This window comes from Equus przewalskii, chromosome 1 (assembly GCF_037783145.1).
Source record: "Equus przewalskii isolate Varuska chromosome 1, EquPr2, whole genome shotgun sequence".
Lineage (NCBI taxonomy): Eukaryota > Metazoa > Chordata > Mammalia > Perissodactyla > Equidae > Equus > Equus przewalskii.
In genome coordinates, this window is record NC_091831.1 from 134,330,015 (window position 1) to 134,346,589 (window position 16,575).

Below are 16,575 nucleotides of genomic sequence, written 5' to 3' on the forward strand. Positions count from 1 at the left end.
GTTATAAGGAAAGCTAGTATTTACTTAAAAAATATTTATCGAGTACTTACTATGACAGGAACCAAGGTAAGAGCTTTCCACACTGTTGCTTCCAATCCTTACACAATTCTAATACGTACCTCCATTTTTTAGATAAGGAAACGGAGTTAATTAGATGTTGAGCTTGGACTTGAATTGAGGACTGTTTGATGCCAAAGCTAATACTCTTTAACCTTCAACACACACACACATACATGCATGCTCAGACACACAGGAGGTAATGTCTATTGAAAATTTGAGTTTCCACGGAAGAAAAACTAAAGGAGAGAAAAATGAAAGGGAAAATATGTAGTAGAGGAGAGAAAAATGAAGCCAATGAATAGAATTGCCCTAAAAATCTGTAAAGACAAAGAAGAGGAAGTAAAGGCAGGGAGGTTTCATTGGAAAAATGTTAAATGTCTTGATATATTACTAGCTATGTGCTCTTGGAGACATATAACCTCTCTGGACCTCAGTTGTAATCCCACAAGAAGTAAAACGATCTGTTGGGCCTCCAATGTGAACAGCTGATTTCATAATTCGCCAAGAGGGTGTGATAATGACTATGGGTATCACACACACAGAACTCTACAGAACGTTTGTCCAAAAAAGTCTGTCCACTATTTGTCTCAGGTTGTTGCATGACATGATGTCCTTAAGTTCTCATGGGTAATCACTATGCATATTTTTGGTGGTCGTGGGTGGGTAGGCGGAGATGTGTGTGAAAACTGGGATGAAAGCAGAACCTTTTATCTGAAAACAGTAAATAATATCATTCCCTAATTATGACAAAGGCTTTTAGTGAGAAAAGGGACACAAAACATGTGAAAGTGCTTTGAAGAATGTTAACCTGAAAAGCCTCATTTGAGTCTTTTTCCGTCGTCTTCGTTTTTCTCTAGATCTACAAATGAGTACACTTTACCTACTAATTGCTGTTTGGTCAACCTTCAGGAAAAGGCCACTGTCAGCAGAGAGGGCAAGAGGAGAAATGCACACCCCAGAGAAGCTGTGGAGTAGACCGTCAACTTGGTTCTCCAAGCCTGGTTCTGTCCTGACGAGTTTCCCAGATAATGGGAAATTGTTGACAATGCAGATAGTGAAAAGCAGCATAGGCCTTAAAAATTCTCACCACACACACAAAAAAGCAACTATGTGAGGTGATGGATATGTTAACTAACCTTACTGTGGTAATCATTTTGCAATATATACATGTATCAAATCATTACATCGTACAACTTAATGTTATATGTCACTTATATCTCAGTAAAGCTGGAGGGAAAAAAGAAAAGCAGTGTGGGCATTTCTTGGAGGAATGAGATGCAGGAAGGAAAACAAAATGCATTATTCTTTGAGAGAGGAATGTAAAAAACTCACTAGTTTACTATGTTAAAAAAAAGATGGCACATTTATTGCTACATAAATGTTATATACATATTGTGTTCTCTGTTACAGTGACAAAAATTTTGAACTTCTTGCTGCTGGTTGAAAAGGTTTATCAATAATACCTTGAATTTGACACAGGATACAAATCTGCAATAAACCAACAATGGAAACTGGAGAACAAGATGAGAAGCAATTCATCTCGGACAATTAGCTCTTACAATACTCCATAGGTACTACATGGTATGCTAGAATCCTACTATGGTCTTAAAATGCTATTGTAAATTTCTGATATTAATGAACAGGTTATGGTAAATAACCCTACATTTTTACTACCTAATATAATAAAATAAAGTAAGAAACTTTTTACTGAAAACTTTTCGATTTCAAAAATCTAGAAAGAGTAATATTTAGAATTCAAGAAATTTTCTTACAAGATTATTGTATAAAAGACTAGCTACAGTGAAAAATAAGCCAAATGTTTTTTTCTTTCTATTTTATGAAGGAAAGCTTCTGGGCATACTGCAAAGTCTAATATAGCGAAAAAGACAACAAGCTCTGAAGAAAAAAGGCCAGGCAGTGGCATATGTTCACTCACACATCATAAGCAACAACTTCTGTTTAGCTGATTAACACTGAAATGAAGAACAAGGCCACAGAGAGAGTCTGATGTAATTGGAGAGTATATGCAAATTAAAGTAACCAAAAACTCCACTAAGTTCACAAAAGACTGATTTGTTAGGAATCATCCTGATTGGAGGATCTGAAGTTCTGTCTTGTTTTTGTTCTTTCAAATTAACAGAAATCTTAAGTTACATAGTGATTTGGGTCCTTTCTTCTGTGTGCTGATTGCCATTGTTGATATTGGCTATAAGGAATTATTAAGCCAAGACAACCTTGTTTAGCATGTTCTTCTCTCCCAGGGTTGTTGTGGTGGAAGACAGATTTCATGGAAGTTCAAAGCGATTATTACGTCTTAAAAAACAACTCTTAAGGATTAGAGACAGAAGGGTGCCTTAATGCACAGTATTCAGATGGACTGACAAGTACTGGTTTAATGCTAATCTGGCTCATCTTCTTGGGACAGGGGCAGATGGTTTGCAGTTGATCTAATCACCCACTGAATTCCTCCCCACTGACCAGCCATCCAAATGACAGAGAAATAAAGGCTAGGACAAGGAAACACGGGTGACCATTGCTCTTGTATTCCATTACGTAATTAGCCTCAGAGTGGTGTGTTCATTTTTCACACTACCTGCCTTGGTGACTACTGGATTTTGTTATGTTCACCATAATCACAGCCTGAAAATCTTTGTATTTTAAATCCATCTTGTGCTTACTTATAGCTAACACTTTATAAGCACTATATGTAGTACTTACTGCTTGGAAAACAAAGCAATTTCTAAAAAGTAGATTCTTCCCTTGTAATTTACATTTCTGGCTATTACAAGCTTTACTATGAAACCTAGAAGCTTGAAAAGTCTTGGTTATTATTAGAAATAAAGCAATGTTTATTTTGGGGAAAATCTAGGGGACAAAATTTCCCCTTTCAAAATCTTAACTAGGCTATGGTCACAGATGGTCTCTGCTTATCTTTGTAAGGTAAATATGCAAAGCACATACGGCTACATGGAGGATTCTGGACTGTGACCATAAACTATTCAGATTCAGAGACCCAATATAACACCCACAGAGAGAAAAATAAAAATGAATGAAAAAATGAGAGTAGAGAAATGCTATACCAAGTAATATTTTCCTATTTCATGGAAAACACTATTCATATGGCAAAAGGACAGGACAGGGCAACAAAAGACTTTTCCCTTCCTTTTTAAGACACTAATAGGTATGCTGGGAATGCTAAGGGCCAATGGTTGTCACTGCTTTGTTCTCTGCACGTGAACAGCTTTAACGAAAGCTGGCATCAGCTGAGTGTAGATCAGCTTTCCACATTAACTTTTTCCCTTTATATGTAGACCTTACAGTTCCATAACAATAAATAAAATTTGTAGTTACAATGCATTTGTCAATTCAGTTTAGGCACAAGGCAACTTCCACGGTGAGTGGAGAGATCGAGTCAGTCTCTGATTGTGCAGAAGCGTCACACTGCTTGCAACACAGTGATATGTTGCAAACATCTCACGGGCTGATGTTCTATCTGACGAGCTTCCTATCTTCACTTCTGATGGAAGTGTTGACCAGCTGCTTTGATCATAGGATTACATTTGAGTTTCTTGCTTCAAGTGTTTTGTTTTTTCTTCTCCCTCCTATCGGGTCTGTGTCTTCAGATAATCTGAGTTGTCCAAGTCCTTATGAGGAGAGGTCACCTTCTATCTAGCCTACTGATAACTCTGGAACTGTGGCAGAGAGAGTCAAGGGAGAGAAGAGAACCAATTAGGACATCATTGTTAAAAGAAACACTTGCCCTCCCCACCCCCAAACAGAACAAGCTGGCATTCCTCATTTATACCCACGCTCACACGAAACTAGCAGTCTGCTAAATAACTTATTAATGAGCTTTTTTCTTTTAAGGAGTAACTGAAATGGTTTTCTTGATGTATGTAGTAAGATTTTTAAAGGAGATCATGTGATTATAGAATCAGGAGATATAAGATATATAAGAGCTGTGTCAATTATGCAAACCTTAATTTTGGCAACATTCAAGTTGGCAATACCTGAGCTCTGGGGTTCTATTCATCCATTTCTCAGTGGAGAGACAATGTTAAAGGACACATTTACTGCTACGTCCAGTCCACCACACTGCTTAATAGTTTACATCCATCTTCTCTAAACTGACAGTTTCTGAAGGCAGGGACCATTTTGTATTCATTTTCATATTGGTCCTAGTTCCTGGTCCATAATAGATCTTCAATAAATGATTTTTCAATGAATTTATTAAGAAAATTTTACTCTATTAGTACAAATTTTATACATATTTATATTCTCAACATCATATATATAGTAATAACTCTGAAATTTTCTATTTAACCATTTTTGATGGAAATAGTTTTAGGAAGACTCATACCTTTCACTTCCTTACTAAACTATAACCACAGTATTGCTTTATAGTAGAGTAATGCTCTTAGGGATGGATAATCCATATTCAGAGTTACTTGGCCTCACATTACATCGTGGTAAATTCTTGTGCTTTTATAGTTAGTCATTCTGTGCTCATTTACCAGCTATTTTAATTCTAGCAGGTAATTTCTCCTGCTGCCCAGTCTCCTGCTGGTTTTCACCTACTATCCAGTTCTACAAAGAACTGAAGGTTTCAGGTGAAACCAGATCACTACCTTTATGGAATTAGCAACTTTTAGGACATATTTTAAGATGATAAACAGCCTATGAAATTTTATGAAACAAAATGCATTTACAACATTGCTTACAACCTTGTAGCCTTTTTTTTTTTTTAAAGGATTCTTGATCTCTTTTTGATAGGCGAGAATGCTCAAAGTTTAATTTTAACCCAAGTGGGGGAATTTTCTCACTATAGAGATAAGGGTAGAGATATGAAAGCAGTATGAGATACAGAAGCAGTAAAAGAACAGGAAGTTTAAGAGGAGAGAAGAGAGATAGGAGGTAGAGAGAGAGAGAGCTGAAGGAGAAAGAACCAGAGGAGAGACTGGGAAGAGAATAAGAGGAAAAGGGTACAACAAACTAGAGAGAGAAGAAAAATAAGACACAGGCTCTGAGATAAACATGACAGCTGAATGTAAAATGCTCCTTCCACAGCCCAGCAGTTACCTGAGACCTGAGCGTAAGAGGTTACCTCTCATCACCTTCTTTGAAATGATCTGCCAATTTAGAAAGTCACTTTTGCATTGAGAAACAGTGGTATGTTTTTACTTTAAAACTTCAAAGTTTATCTTTGAACAAAAATATTTATTTTTCCATGATATTCTATATTTTCCACAGAATATGAAACAGTGGCTTGGGTTTTAGAGGCTCTGTAATTAACTAGCTCCTGCCCAAAGTTTCTTTGACATCAATAATCTGTTAGGCTGCTGGGTGTTTTCTGTGGGAGAGGTGGTTTAGAGTTTTCCGCAGTGTGCTAATGTTACAATTACAACTGACGCTCACATAATTACATCAACCCTTCCTCCTTTTGTCCCCAGATGAAATCTTCAGTTTTGGTCTAGTTTGATCCTAAGAAGGATAGAGAGGTAGCAGAAACCAAATTCTTCAGGAAAAGGTGAGTTATTGACTAATGTTTGCAGTTTACAAAATAATCTATTGAATTGCAGACTTTTGGCTCAAAATGAGACAGCCACAAAGCTGACCAAATGAAATTTGCACTTGATACTTTTTTCCTGCTCCACATCTCCCATCCATTCACCTTTACTTGCTGCTTTTAATCTGCTGATGAAACTGCTCAAAGAACTACACACTGCTGAAGGCAGATTATAAAAATGAAATTACCAGTTCTCTTCCTAAACCATGCTGCTAGCTATATTTTGTTACTGCCCAAAATTATTTAATTACAGTCTGTGTTAATTTATGCCACCTAAATAATAACTTTACAACTTAGATTATAGATAATGTGAACGTATATAGTTAAGAAACAGATGATCTAACTACCTGGGCAACAACCTCATATTACTTTTGTCATTTTGCTAAAAAAAAAAATTCACAAGGAAGTGGATTATGTTTAGTCTATGAAGTAGAAGATAAAAAGAACAGTCTTTCAACAAGTAAAATTCCAGGGAGAAGGGCATTCTGGCTCTATCATATATAACATCTTTACATTCATTACCAGATTCCAGAAGGTCTAACTGATACACTTACAGGGGAAGGAAGATGCATATTATAAACCCGCATTACTGATTCAAATGGAAGCAAGCAATAACTCTTTTGTGTATAAAGATTTCATGACAAAGAAGAGAAAGATGGTTAACAGAAAGCTGGTTGATGACAAAGTATTTCTGACTAGAGGAATGAGGATTATGAGTGGCAGCAAAAGTATTTTTTGATGGATGAGTCACTGCACTATTTTCTTCTTGGATGAGAGTGCTATTCATGTGAGAGTATACATGATGACCCAAACAGGAGAACCCAAAATTCTTTGTAAATCACAGGATACTAACACACTTTGAAGAGAGTCATTTGGTAGAAAATGACATTGGCTCTCTAAGTATAATTATACAACAAAAAGGCTAACTGTTGGATTCCAAATTACATGTGACCTTTACCAAGATCAGTGCCACCAGAGAATTCTGTTCAAAAGTTCCAACTCAGTTTAAGATGAATCAGGTGATTTCCTTGTATTTTCTTTTCATACCCATACTTACCTGGCTGATGTTTACATATGACCCATAGGGTTGGTAGTTTCACTAAGCCCAGGATGGGTTCCTGGCAGTGTGGTTGGTGGCTCTGCCGATACGGCAGAAACTTTTTCTTCTTCCCTTCTCTTAAGGCAGGCTGCTTTGGGGTTAAGGTTCCTCTCTGAAACAGGCGAAAATAATTTTATCATTATAGGTATAAATTATGAATCAGGGACTCTCAGGTCTTAAACTAAATAAACTCCTGTCATTTTTTTCTTTCTGTGGGAATTACCAATCTCTATGTAATTTCATTTTCATATTGAATAACATCAGAGAGAGGCAACAATGATACACTCACATAAAACCTCAGCAATGAAATGAGCCTCTAGACTTCTGCTCCTTACTGACCACTTTGTGTTTTCTTCTTTTTCTGTTTATGATTTAGGTCTTCTATGGTTTGACGTGATTTACATCAACGTCTAAAAGCAGTTCTTTAACTGTTCACTCAAACACTTTGGCAAGTGCTGTTATTAGTCTACTAAGTCTCCTCTGTGTCCTGCTACGATATGGTATATTGAACTGACACAGATGCTGCATTCTCTATGTACATGGAGAGAGACAGCTGTGCTTTATCTAGAATTTTATCAGTTCAGAAAAGATAAAATAAAAAACACCCTCAGCCATTCCTCTTTAGGAAATGTGCCAACTCCTCAAGAGACAGAGGAGCTGATGCATATCCTGCTTTTCTACTTTGATGTATATGTAGAACCAAATGACTGAATTGTCCTTTCTACCACTGGAGGTGTGATTATGAGGGTGACAAAAACCGTCTCTACTGCTTTGTATATATGATAGCAAAGATGACCAAGATGGAACTTTCAACACAGGTATTTTCAAAAGAGGTAAAAGTACGGAGTATTACCATATGAAATAAAGGGAAAGAAAATCCACTGGATTGAAGACCCACTGGATCAAAATCCACTTAGGAACAACTGTTCTTTATATTTTCTTCAAATGAGTTTTAAGCACAAGATATCCAAGCCATGAGAGCTCCTGGTGTAGTCTTTTGTTTCTGATTATAACATACAGTATAAGTTAAAAGATGTCACATATATTTTTATAAACTGATTAAAAATGTCCTAATGAATATAATATAAAGGGATCACTTAAAATTAGTCTGTAACGAAAACTATATTTTGTAGAAGTTGTGATTTTTTTGTTCGATTTTCTTGAAATGAGGGCCCCGCTGAATGCAACATGGCAGAGTTCTTCTTTCTTTTTTATGTATTTCCTCTTTTAAGCAAAGTAAAAATGTACTTGAATGTGCATATTTCAAGACACATTTATAGTTCACTTCTGAATTTAAAAAAAGTAGACAAAAGACTTTATTATGGTAACTCAGCTGACTCTATTGAATTACCACTCATGCATAATGATAAGATTTCATTTAGAGTTCTTACTTTCTAAGCCCCTATGTTTAGGAAAAGACATGAAGACTATATAACTATGAGGAGGCTCAATGAAGGAAGAAGGGTACACTCTTAATTTATCTGTATAACTAGTAGTAGAAATCGGCATGCACATCACTATGTAAAAATAATAGGAGCTGCTTTTTTAACAAGTAATTGTGTACCTCTGATTAATAGGAGAAGTTTATCTTGCATTAGGTGTTATGTCCCTTTACTGTGTAAGCAAAAGTCTCATATAATGACCAGAGAGAATGAAAAGAGAGCATAAATTAATACATAAAATCTAAGGAGAAGAAAGTGAGATTTGAAAGTTTTCCAGTTGAAACAGGCTCACATTTCTCTTATAATGGAACAGTCCTCTTAGCTAACTATGACTGCATCCCACCAGGATCTAGGAGGCATGATCAGACAGCTGGAAAGGAGCTCAAGTTAGGCAAGATCTTGCAGATTCCTACAGACAGTAAAACAAAGAACACTCAGGCCTGGAAGAATCAAACGAATACTACAGTAAGCTCTAGGAAATGTGAAGTGAGCTTTGATCCAAAAAAGGCAAAGGGTAGAGCTGTTGTTTCATACCTCCTGGTCTGTGTGAGCAGCCCATGGCAAACTTGTTAAGAAGCCAGAAAGGCCTGATGTAGAGGTAAGTAGAAGTCAGACATTACCTGCAGGGCATGAGAAGTGATTGTCTTCCCCACATTTCCATTAGGTGAATACTATTAACTTCTGGTATATAGCTGAAGACATGGGACTCTTATAACACCACCTTCTCAACATGTTTATAGCACAATTTTTGGCTAAGCCAATAGTCACTTCTTTTAATAACAAATAGTATAACTATATGGACATGCTTGCAAGTCAAGAATTTTACATTGATTGTTTCCTTGCTCATATGACTGTTTTTCCTCTAGTTGATAGTTGCCTTGCTTTTCATTTGCTAGTAATGCTAATTTTTCCTCCCAAATGATCCAATACATCTAACAAATGCCTACCAATATTTCTTCCTAAAATCTCAAACACATCACCATATCATCTACTAATTCTATTTTCTTTCCCTGGAAACTTTTCTTTTATAGCTAATAGTTTTCTATTTTCAATGTGGCCTGGTTGCTTTCTAGCCCTAGTCATGGGATTTCCTTTTGCTGCTCTCTTGTGTTAGATCCTGTTTCCTGGATCCCATGCCTTTGTCTTTGTTGATTATGTCCTTATTTGGCCAAAGTATATGTTCCAGATGCTTTCTGAGAAAGTGTATAAAGGAGGTAAAATTAATTTAAAGTTTTTGCATATCTGAAATACCTTTATTCTACTTTACCTTTTGATTAATGGTTTGGCTAGATATATTATTCTAGGTTGAAAATGATTTTTCCTCAGAATTTTGAAGGCACTAGCCCCACTATCTCCTGGAGTCTAGTACTGCTCGTACTTAACTCTGATGATATTTTGCTTTTTGTTCCTTTGTCTATGAGCTATTTAAATTTTGGCTCTAGAAGCTTCAGGATACTCTTTTTAACCCTGATGCTCTAAAATTCCAAGATGATGTACTTTAGCTTGGGGTCATTTTTAAAATCATTATTCTTAGGACAAGATTAGATCCTACCCATCTTGAGACACAAATTCTTCAGTACTGGTAAATTTCCTGTATTATGGTTATGATAATCTCCCTTTCTCCCTTCTGTTCTTATTCTACAAATCCTATTGGTCAAATGCTGGACTTCTAGATTAATCCTCTCTAATTTTATTAGTTCTTCTCTCCTATTTTCCAGCTCTTTGTGTTCTACTTTCTAGGAGATTTTTCTCAGCTTTATCAGTTAACTTCTCTATTAAATTTTTTCTGCTATCGTATTTTCTGAATGTTTCTTTTTCATGCACAAATTTTCTCTCATTAGACAATATTAATCTTAGTTTTTAAAAAAAGTTTTCTTCTGCTTTTTGCATGTTTCTGTTTTCTTCTGAATTATTTTTGTTTGGTTTGATCTCAATATCTCTCTTTCATGGAGGCTTTTCTTTTATCTTTGGTCATCCTCTTACATTTAAAAGTAAGACATCAACTGGTGGGTTTTACTCTATGGTAATAAAAAAATGGGACATTATTACTCAGGAATTCCTAAATCTGGAGGTCTTTTCTCTCGAGTATTTAGTTTCTCTAGAAAAGAATTCTCCAATTTCCTTGAGGATAGGGTTAACATACTTTGCTGCCTGCATCAGGGAAGCAAAGCAGGACACAGGGCTGAGGGTTCCACTGTTCAACTTCAGGCCTCACCCATTCTCTGCTCTTCTTGATGTTCCAGATTTGCAGGCTTTCTGATTTCATTTTTTGCAGAAAATAATCCTTCTGTCTTCTACAGTGGAAGGGAAAAGAGGGCAAAAGCAATATAAAGTAGAGAGGAGATTCAGGGATCCAAACTCCATAGCAAACCTTCAATCAATCTTCCTGTTTTCAGCTCATGCCTGACTTCTGCCTTCTCCAATAATTAGTACTACCAAAGAGCAGAGCCTTTCAGGGCCGAGGGGCTCTGTGGGGCAAAATGTTCTGCTGCTTGTTGGTATTCCTCCCTGTGCCACTTAATTTTTTCTAAGTCAGTTACCACTACTCTGTTTACTTTTCATCTTACAAACATTTTTTGTTCTCTCATCTGCTATTGTCTTCTCTCCCATCTGTCCCTGTGAGTTAATAACAATTTTATTCATTTCAGTGGGGATTTAGTAAGGAGAGGAGTATTATCAACGAATACGCTAAGACTACCATGTGTGACCATCTCACAGCAACTAAATTAAAATCTCCTGGGGGTAGGGTCTGGAAATTTGGGAGAAGGAAAAGCCTCAGGTAATTCTGGGACCAGCCAGATTTGGGAATCACTGTCCTGGCTCATTCATCTTCAAACTCACTAAGATCAGAAAACTAAAATCCTCATACTTCTATTGTCCCTAGATTGTCACTGAAAGAGAAGAGAGCTGATGGAGCTGACCTGTGAAAGAATTTGAGCAGGAAGTGTTTGACCACTAATTTAATCTTTGGTAAAGCTGAGAGTACAAACTTGAAGGTAATATGTGAAATCTGAAAATTAGTAGACTGTAGTAGTAAAAAAATTATAGACATGATAATGGAAAGGCTTAAACTGGCAATGGCAGGGATCAGATGGAATTTGATATGTGGGGCACCAAGGCACAAAAAATGCTGTGACAAAATCTAGGCTTGGAAGGGAAGCCACTCTTCCCTCTCTTCTCCAGGATGCACTGCTAGACCCAGGTCTGGCTGCCTTCTGCTATTACCGCTTATTTAGGGATGACAGGCTGTGGATAGCCAGAGACAGTCTTGGAACACCACTCCAAACCAGAAGGGGAGCCCAGAGAGTCCAGAAGATGCCCAAAGTAGGTCATATAAACAAAATGTATGTCTCCATAGAAACTGGCGGGCCCAGCGACTGATGGGTAGGACCCCTGCAGCGATAAAGAAGCTCTCAAAAGTGAACAGGTTACCAAAATAACTCAAAACTGCTAGAGATAAAGTTCAGGTAAGGACAGTGGCTATACCAAACTCTGAAAGTGCTGCCATGGACAAGGTACAGGCACTGTGGGCTGCATAAAGTGTTCTAAACCCTATTTGACAGAAAGCCATCAAAACGCCTTTCAAGAAGTGGTCTTACATGGACCCCAAGGCTTTTATATTAAGCCGTAAAATAAAGGCTCTGGGCTTTGAAGGTGGGAGGATGGGAGGAAGGTAGGCGTTTATGAATATTAAAGGAGTCCCTAATGAAATTACAGTTCAGTGTAGTTAAGCTTTGTTCAAACTCTAATCAGTCAATAGCTCCTTATATAGAGCTTCCCAGAATTGTGTGAAGAAGTCAGTACCCATAACAGTGACCAGAAAGTTAGTAGGCAGCTGGTTGAGCCTGGATGGTAGATTCTCTCTCAGACTCAGCTTTTCTATTTTAGGTGCTTGCATGGAACCACTACAAAGTCAAATCTTACAAATGAATGCATAAGATCCAGCCAGGCATGGTGGAGTTTATAATTTTTTTCAAACACAGAGGTATTTCTCATTTTGATGGCTTAGATCTGAGAGTAGGTGCCTCTGATCTTAAAAAAGATCTGTTTAAAAACACAAATGATTCTCTATTCTAGCCCTAATAAACCATGGGAGGGAAGGTGCTATACAAGGGGTAAGTTCTGTCACTACTGTTGTCCAGACAATAAGACTCTCCAGAGAGAGGCAATAGTTTTGACATAAATGGCTGGGTAGAGTCAGAGTAGAAAATATCCGGGCTGCAGAGGAGGAGGATGAATGTACCTGGACCACTGAACACAGGTGCCTTGCTGCCTTCAGAGTGAGACAAAGGGTGTCAGGAACAACTGAGGAAAAGCCTTTGGTAAAGTGACAGGAGATACTGAAGGCTCAAGCAACAACTGCTCCTGCCACAGATGAGCAGGCAACAATCAGACTATGTTTATGAACATCTCAAGGGAGTCTATAACTACTTAAAGATCAGGTTCATTAACATTTACACTTTACAGATATTTCAAGGGCCTTAAGACAACAGGAGCAACTATCTGGTTTTTGTAGTATGTTGGTTATGCACAAAATAATCTATCACTCTATTCACTAAATATATTGGAGAGAAGTGGATGGATGAATTAATTACTATGGTATGTTTTTCTAACTCTGGTTTCCTTAGAAAGAGTATTCTTTCTACAATCAATGCTGAGGATCCATGCTTGTAGTTGTCAAGCATCTCTCTACTCCTATTCTTTTTTCTTTTCCAACTTTCTTCAAATAAAATCTTATATAAATATTCAATAAATACGAAAGAGTTGTTCTCAATGAAGAGAGGCTAGAAGCAGGGTCTGGAACCCAAGGCCACATCTGTAAATTCTCTGCAAAAAGGCTTTAGGATGAGGCATTCATAACTTGGGATAAGAAAACACACAGATATATGCAAAAAAGCAAGCTTAATGGCAGAACCTCTTAAGGGGAGGAAGCTTTTATTAACTGATAAACCAGATCTAGCACATACTTGGTTGGGACAGAGTTGTGCAATAAACTCTTGTTCACAAATGAAGTTTCAAAGCTTCTTTAAGATTCTATCAAACTTCTTGAAAAATAAAACAGTTGGGGTAGTTGTCTGAGTGAGCAGTGGATGAGCCTAGATAAACCACACTTTTGCCCTTAGGGACAAACAGGCATGCCAATGCATGTTAGCCTAACAGGTCATGGTACTCCTGATCAGAGACCAACAAAGAAGCCCTGCCACCTTACTGACATGGGTATAAAGACATTCATATGAGGCAAAGCAAGGGAGGCCATGACCAGGCATCCTATTAACTAGCAGGGCCTAGTACATGCCCCAGGGTAAAGCAGGCAAGAAATTGAGTACAGAGGAGTAGGGAAGACAGCAAGTAGCGGGGAGCAGAACAGGTCTAGGCAGGTAAATTCAACAGTGTGGAAGAGCAGAGTCAACAATAACAAAGTGGCACAAATGCTGAGCAGCAGGCGGAGGCTGGCTGTTCTCCACATTGTTTCACAGGATTACCTTCTACTGGGTTGTGGGAAGCACTGAGACCACAGATAGTGACCAACATAGTGAGACACAGGTGAGAGAACTACAGAGAAAACCCGATTCAGAGGATGCAGCAGCAGCAGAACCAGGAGAACTTACAACTTGCCCAAGCAGAAGAGCGAGTGGCAACCAATGTCTGCCCACCTGAGGCAGAACAGTTAAGTATGTCTGCTAAACCTACTTACCTCTGACTTGCTGTTCTAGACTAAGGATGACTGCCACGGCCTGATGAAGAATGAGGAGTTTTGTTTGGGGTTTTTCACTCTTTAAGTGAAGCTGACACATTCGACCAAGCTCTTTGAATGCCTCATTAATATCCCGCACACGCAAGCGTTCTCTGGCATTGTTAGCCATCCGCCGTTCCTTCTCTCTTTCTATCTTCTGTTCTGGGTTCAAGTCCTCATCTTCATTAGTACTGCTGGAAAACAAAGTAACAACAACGTCTATTAGATTCCCTATAAAGTAAGCTATACTTATTGCACAAAATTATAAAGATGGAAATGAAAGTTACCTATAAATTTTACCAACCAGTAGTAATAGCTACACTCAACATATCATGTAGTTCCTTCCAGTCTTTCTTCAATACACACATATAGTTACATAGTTGAAATCATATGACGTACACATAAATGCATTTTTCATTGCACATTACAGCATAAAGACTGCCCCGTGCTAGTGAAACTCTGCATAAACATAATCTGAATGACTACATAATATTCTAGCACCTTGCTGTTCAAAATGTGATCCATGGCATTTCTCTCATGCTTGTTAAAAACACAGAATCTCAGGTTCTACTGCAAACCTACTGAATTGGGAGCAGCACTTTAATAAGATCCATACATTGAGAAGCACTGCCTTAGTACTCTGAAGTATTATAATTTGCTTAACTTGTGCTCCTAAATATATTCTGGCAGTCACCTGGTGAGAAGGAAGAAGAAAAGCTTAAGACATAAAATGAGAGAAGCATCTTAGAAAATGATTTGTTCCAGAGAGAAATAGCGTCATCAGTGGTGATGATTTTAAAACATGGATGAACTGGAACAAATTTCTTTTGAAGGACAAATTGGCAAAATGAATCCAAAGCCTTAACATGTTCATTACCTCTTGATCAGCAATTCCAACTTAGAAATTCATCCTAAGAATTAGATATGTACATAGAAATTTATGTAAAGAAAGTTATCACAGAATTATTTACATTAGCAACAAATTGGATCCAATAACAGGAGACAGGTTAAAAAAAAATCACAGTATACTCAGACAAAGGTCTACCATGTAGCTTTTAAAAATCAAGCTGCAGATTATGCTAAGCAAAAGACCCAAGACACAAAAGACTACATACTGTAAGATTCTATCTACATGAACTTCTAAAAAGACAAAACTGTGGTAATTGGAAAGGAAAGCCACAGTTGCCAGTGGATGGGGGAAAGGTACTGATTACAAAGGGGCATGAGGAAACTTTTTGGGGTGGTAGAAATATTCTACATTATTAATGTGGTGGTGGTTAAATGACCCTATACATTTGTCAAAGGACAAAAGCTGTACATGCACATGTATTTTATTACATGTGAATTAAACCTCGATAAAGCTGTCTAAAAACAAAAACAACAAAGAAAAAAACATGTTGCAGAAAACTCAGAAATAGATGAAAATGTTAAAAATACATTGTTAACGAAAAAAGTTGAAATTGTAAAACTTATATCCAGTTTAATTCCAATTTAAACTTTATTTATGGAAAAAGAGATATACTTTGAAAAGTAAACAGTGGTTAACTGTGGGTAGTGGAGTGTCTTGTGATTTTTGTGTGTGCTTTTCTGTATTTTCCAAATTTCTGTGATGAAAATGGACTAAGCAATCAGAAAAAAGCATTTGAGGGAGATGTTTTGGAATAACTTTTAGAAAATTCTATTTATATTTAAAAAATAAATTACTGCGAAGAGCCTCTCAGAACTTTGAAATAATGCACACAAAGAATAGATGTTTTCACTTCTTCTCTAATACCTTGAATACTTAAGGATAAATACATCATAGATTCTTACTAGCTAATTTTCAAGAATCATATAAAAGTATTGTTTTGATAATAGAGAATCACTAGCTCTTTGACTTCAAAGAAATCTTTCCAGATCATCTACCCCAAAGGTTTCCAAATGTGGCCACTCATCAGAATCTTCAGGAGTACTTAAAAAAATACAGCTTTCAAAGGTCCCACTACCAGAGATGCTGATTTAGTGAGCCTGGGTTGCGTCCTAGTCACCTGCATTTCTAAAATGTTTCAGAAATCTGTGCAGCAGGATCCAGAGAAATCAGTGACCTCTCTGGGATCACACAGCTAATTAGTGGTTGAGTAATGACAAGAACTCAGGCTAGTGATCCATGGAAGCAAACCTACATCACATTCCTAAAACTACCATCATCGTAACAGTAACTATATAGTACACCTTTCTTGAGTGTTTACTGCATAAGAGATGGTGTGCAAAGGGCTTTATATGCATCATTTTTAATTTATTCCTGCAAGAATACTATAACAGGAAGTTCCTTTTTAGAAAAGAAGGAACCAAAGCTCAGAGAGCTTTGCCCAAGGTCACTTGGCAAGGATGTGATGGAGCCATAATTCAAACCCAGGGTAGCCTTACTTTGTCCAAAGGCCATGTTATTAACCTATTAGCTATTATTAATTACTAAGTATGTTGTTATTAATCTATTACAGTCACGTGTCACTTAATCACAGGGATGCAATCTGAGAAATGCGTCATTAGATGATTCTGTGGTTGTGCAAACATCATAGAGTGTACTTACACAAACCTAGATGGTACAGCCTACTACACACCTAGGCTATACGGTACTAATCTTATAGGACCACGGTTGTACATGTAGACTGTTGTTGACGAAAACGCTGTTATG

General features: G+C 37.3%; 1 protein-coding gene across 20 annotated transcripts in view; it reads right to left on the reverse strand.

Annotated features, from left to right (window-relative positions):
* Positions 1 to 1,404: 1,404 nt before the first annotated feature.
* The window catches only part of TCF12 (transcription factor 12), a 348,736-nt gene continuing 333,565 nt past the window's right edge, over positions 1,405 to 16,575 (reverse strand). For 11 of the 20 annotated variants that reach the window (XM_070579180.1, XM_070579191.1, XM_070579153.1 and 8 more), the window contains 3 exons: positions 13,863 to 14,095; positions 6,684 to 6,837; positions 1,405 to 3,752 (listed from right to left, as the gene is read on the reverse strand). In XM_070579180.1, coding sequence (XP_070435281.1) covers positions 6,695 to 6,837; positions 13,863 to 14,095 — 376 coding nt within the window. In that variant the 3' untranslated portion in view covers positions 1,405 to 3,752; positions 6,684 to 6,694. Of the gene's footprint in view, positions 3,753 to 6,683; positions 6,838 to 10,079; positions 10,462 to 13,862; positions 14,096 to 16,575 lie in introns of those variants that run through there. The other 9 variants (XM_070579213.1, XM_070579162.1, XM_070579223.1 and 6 more) reach the window with 4 other exon arrangements.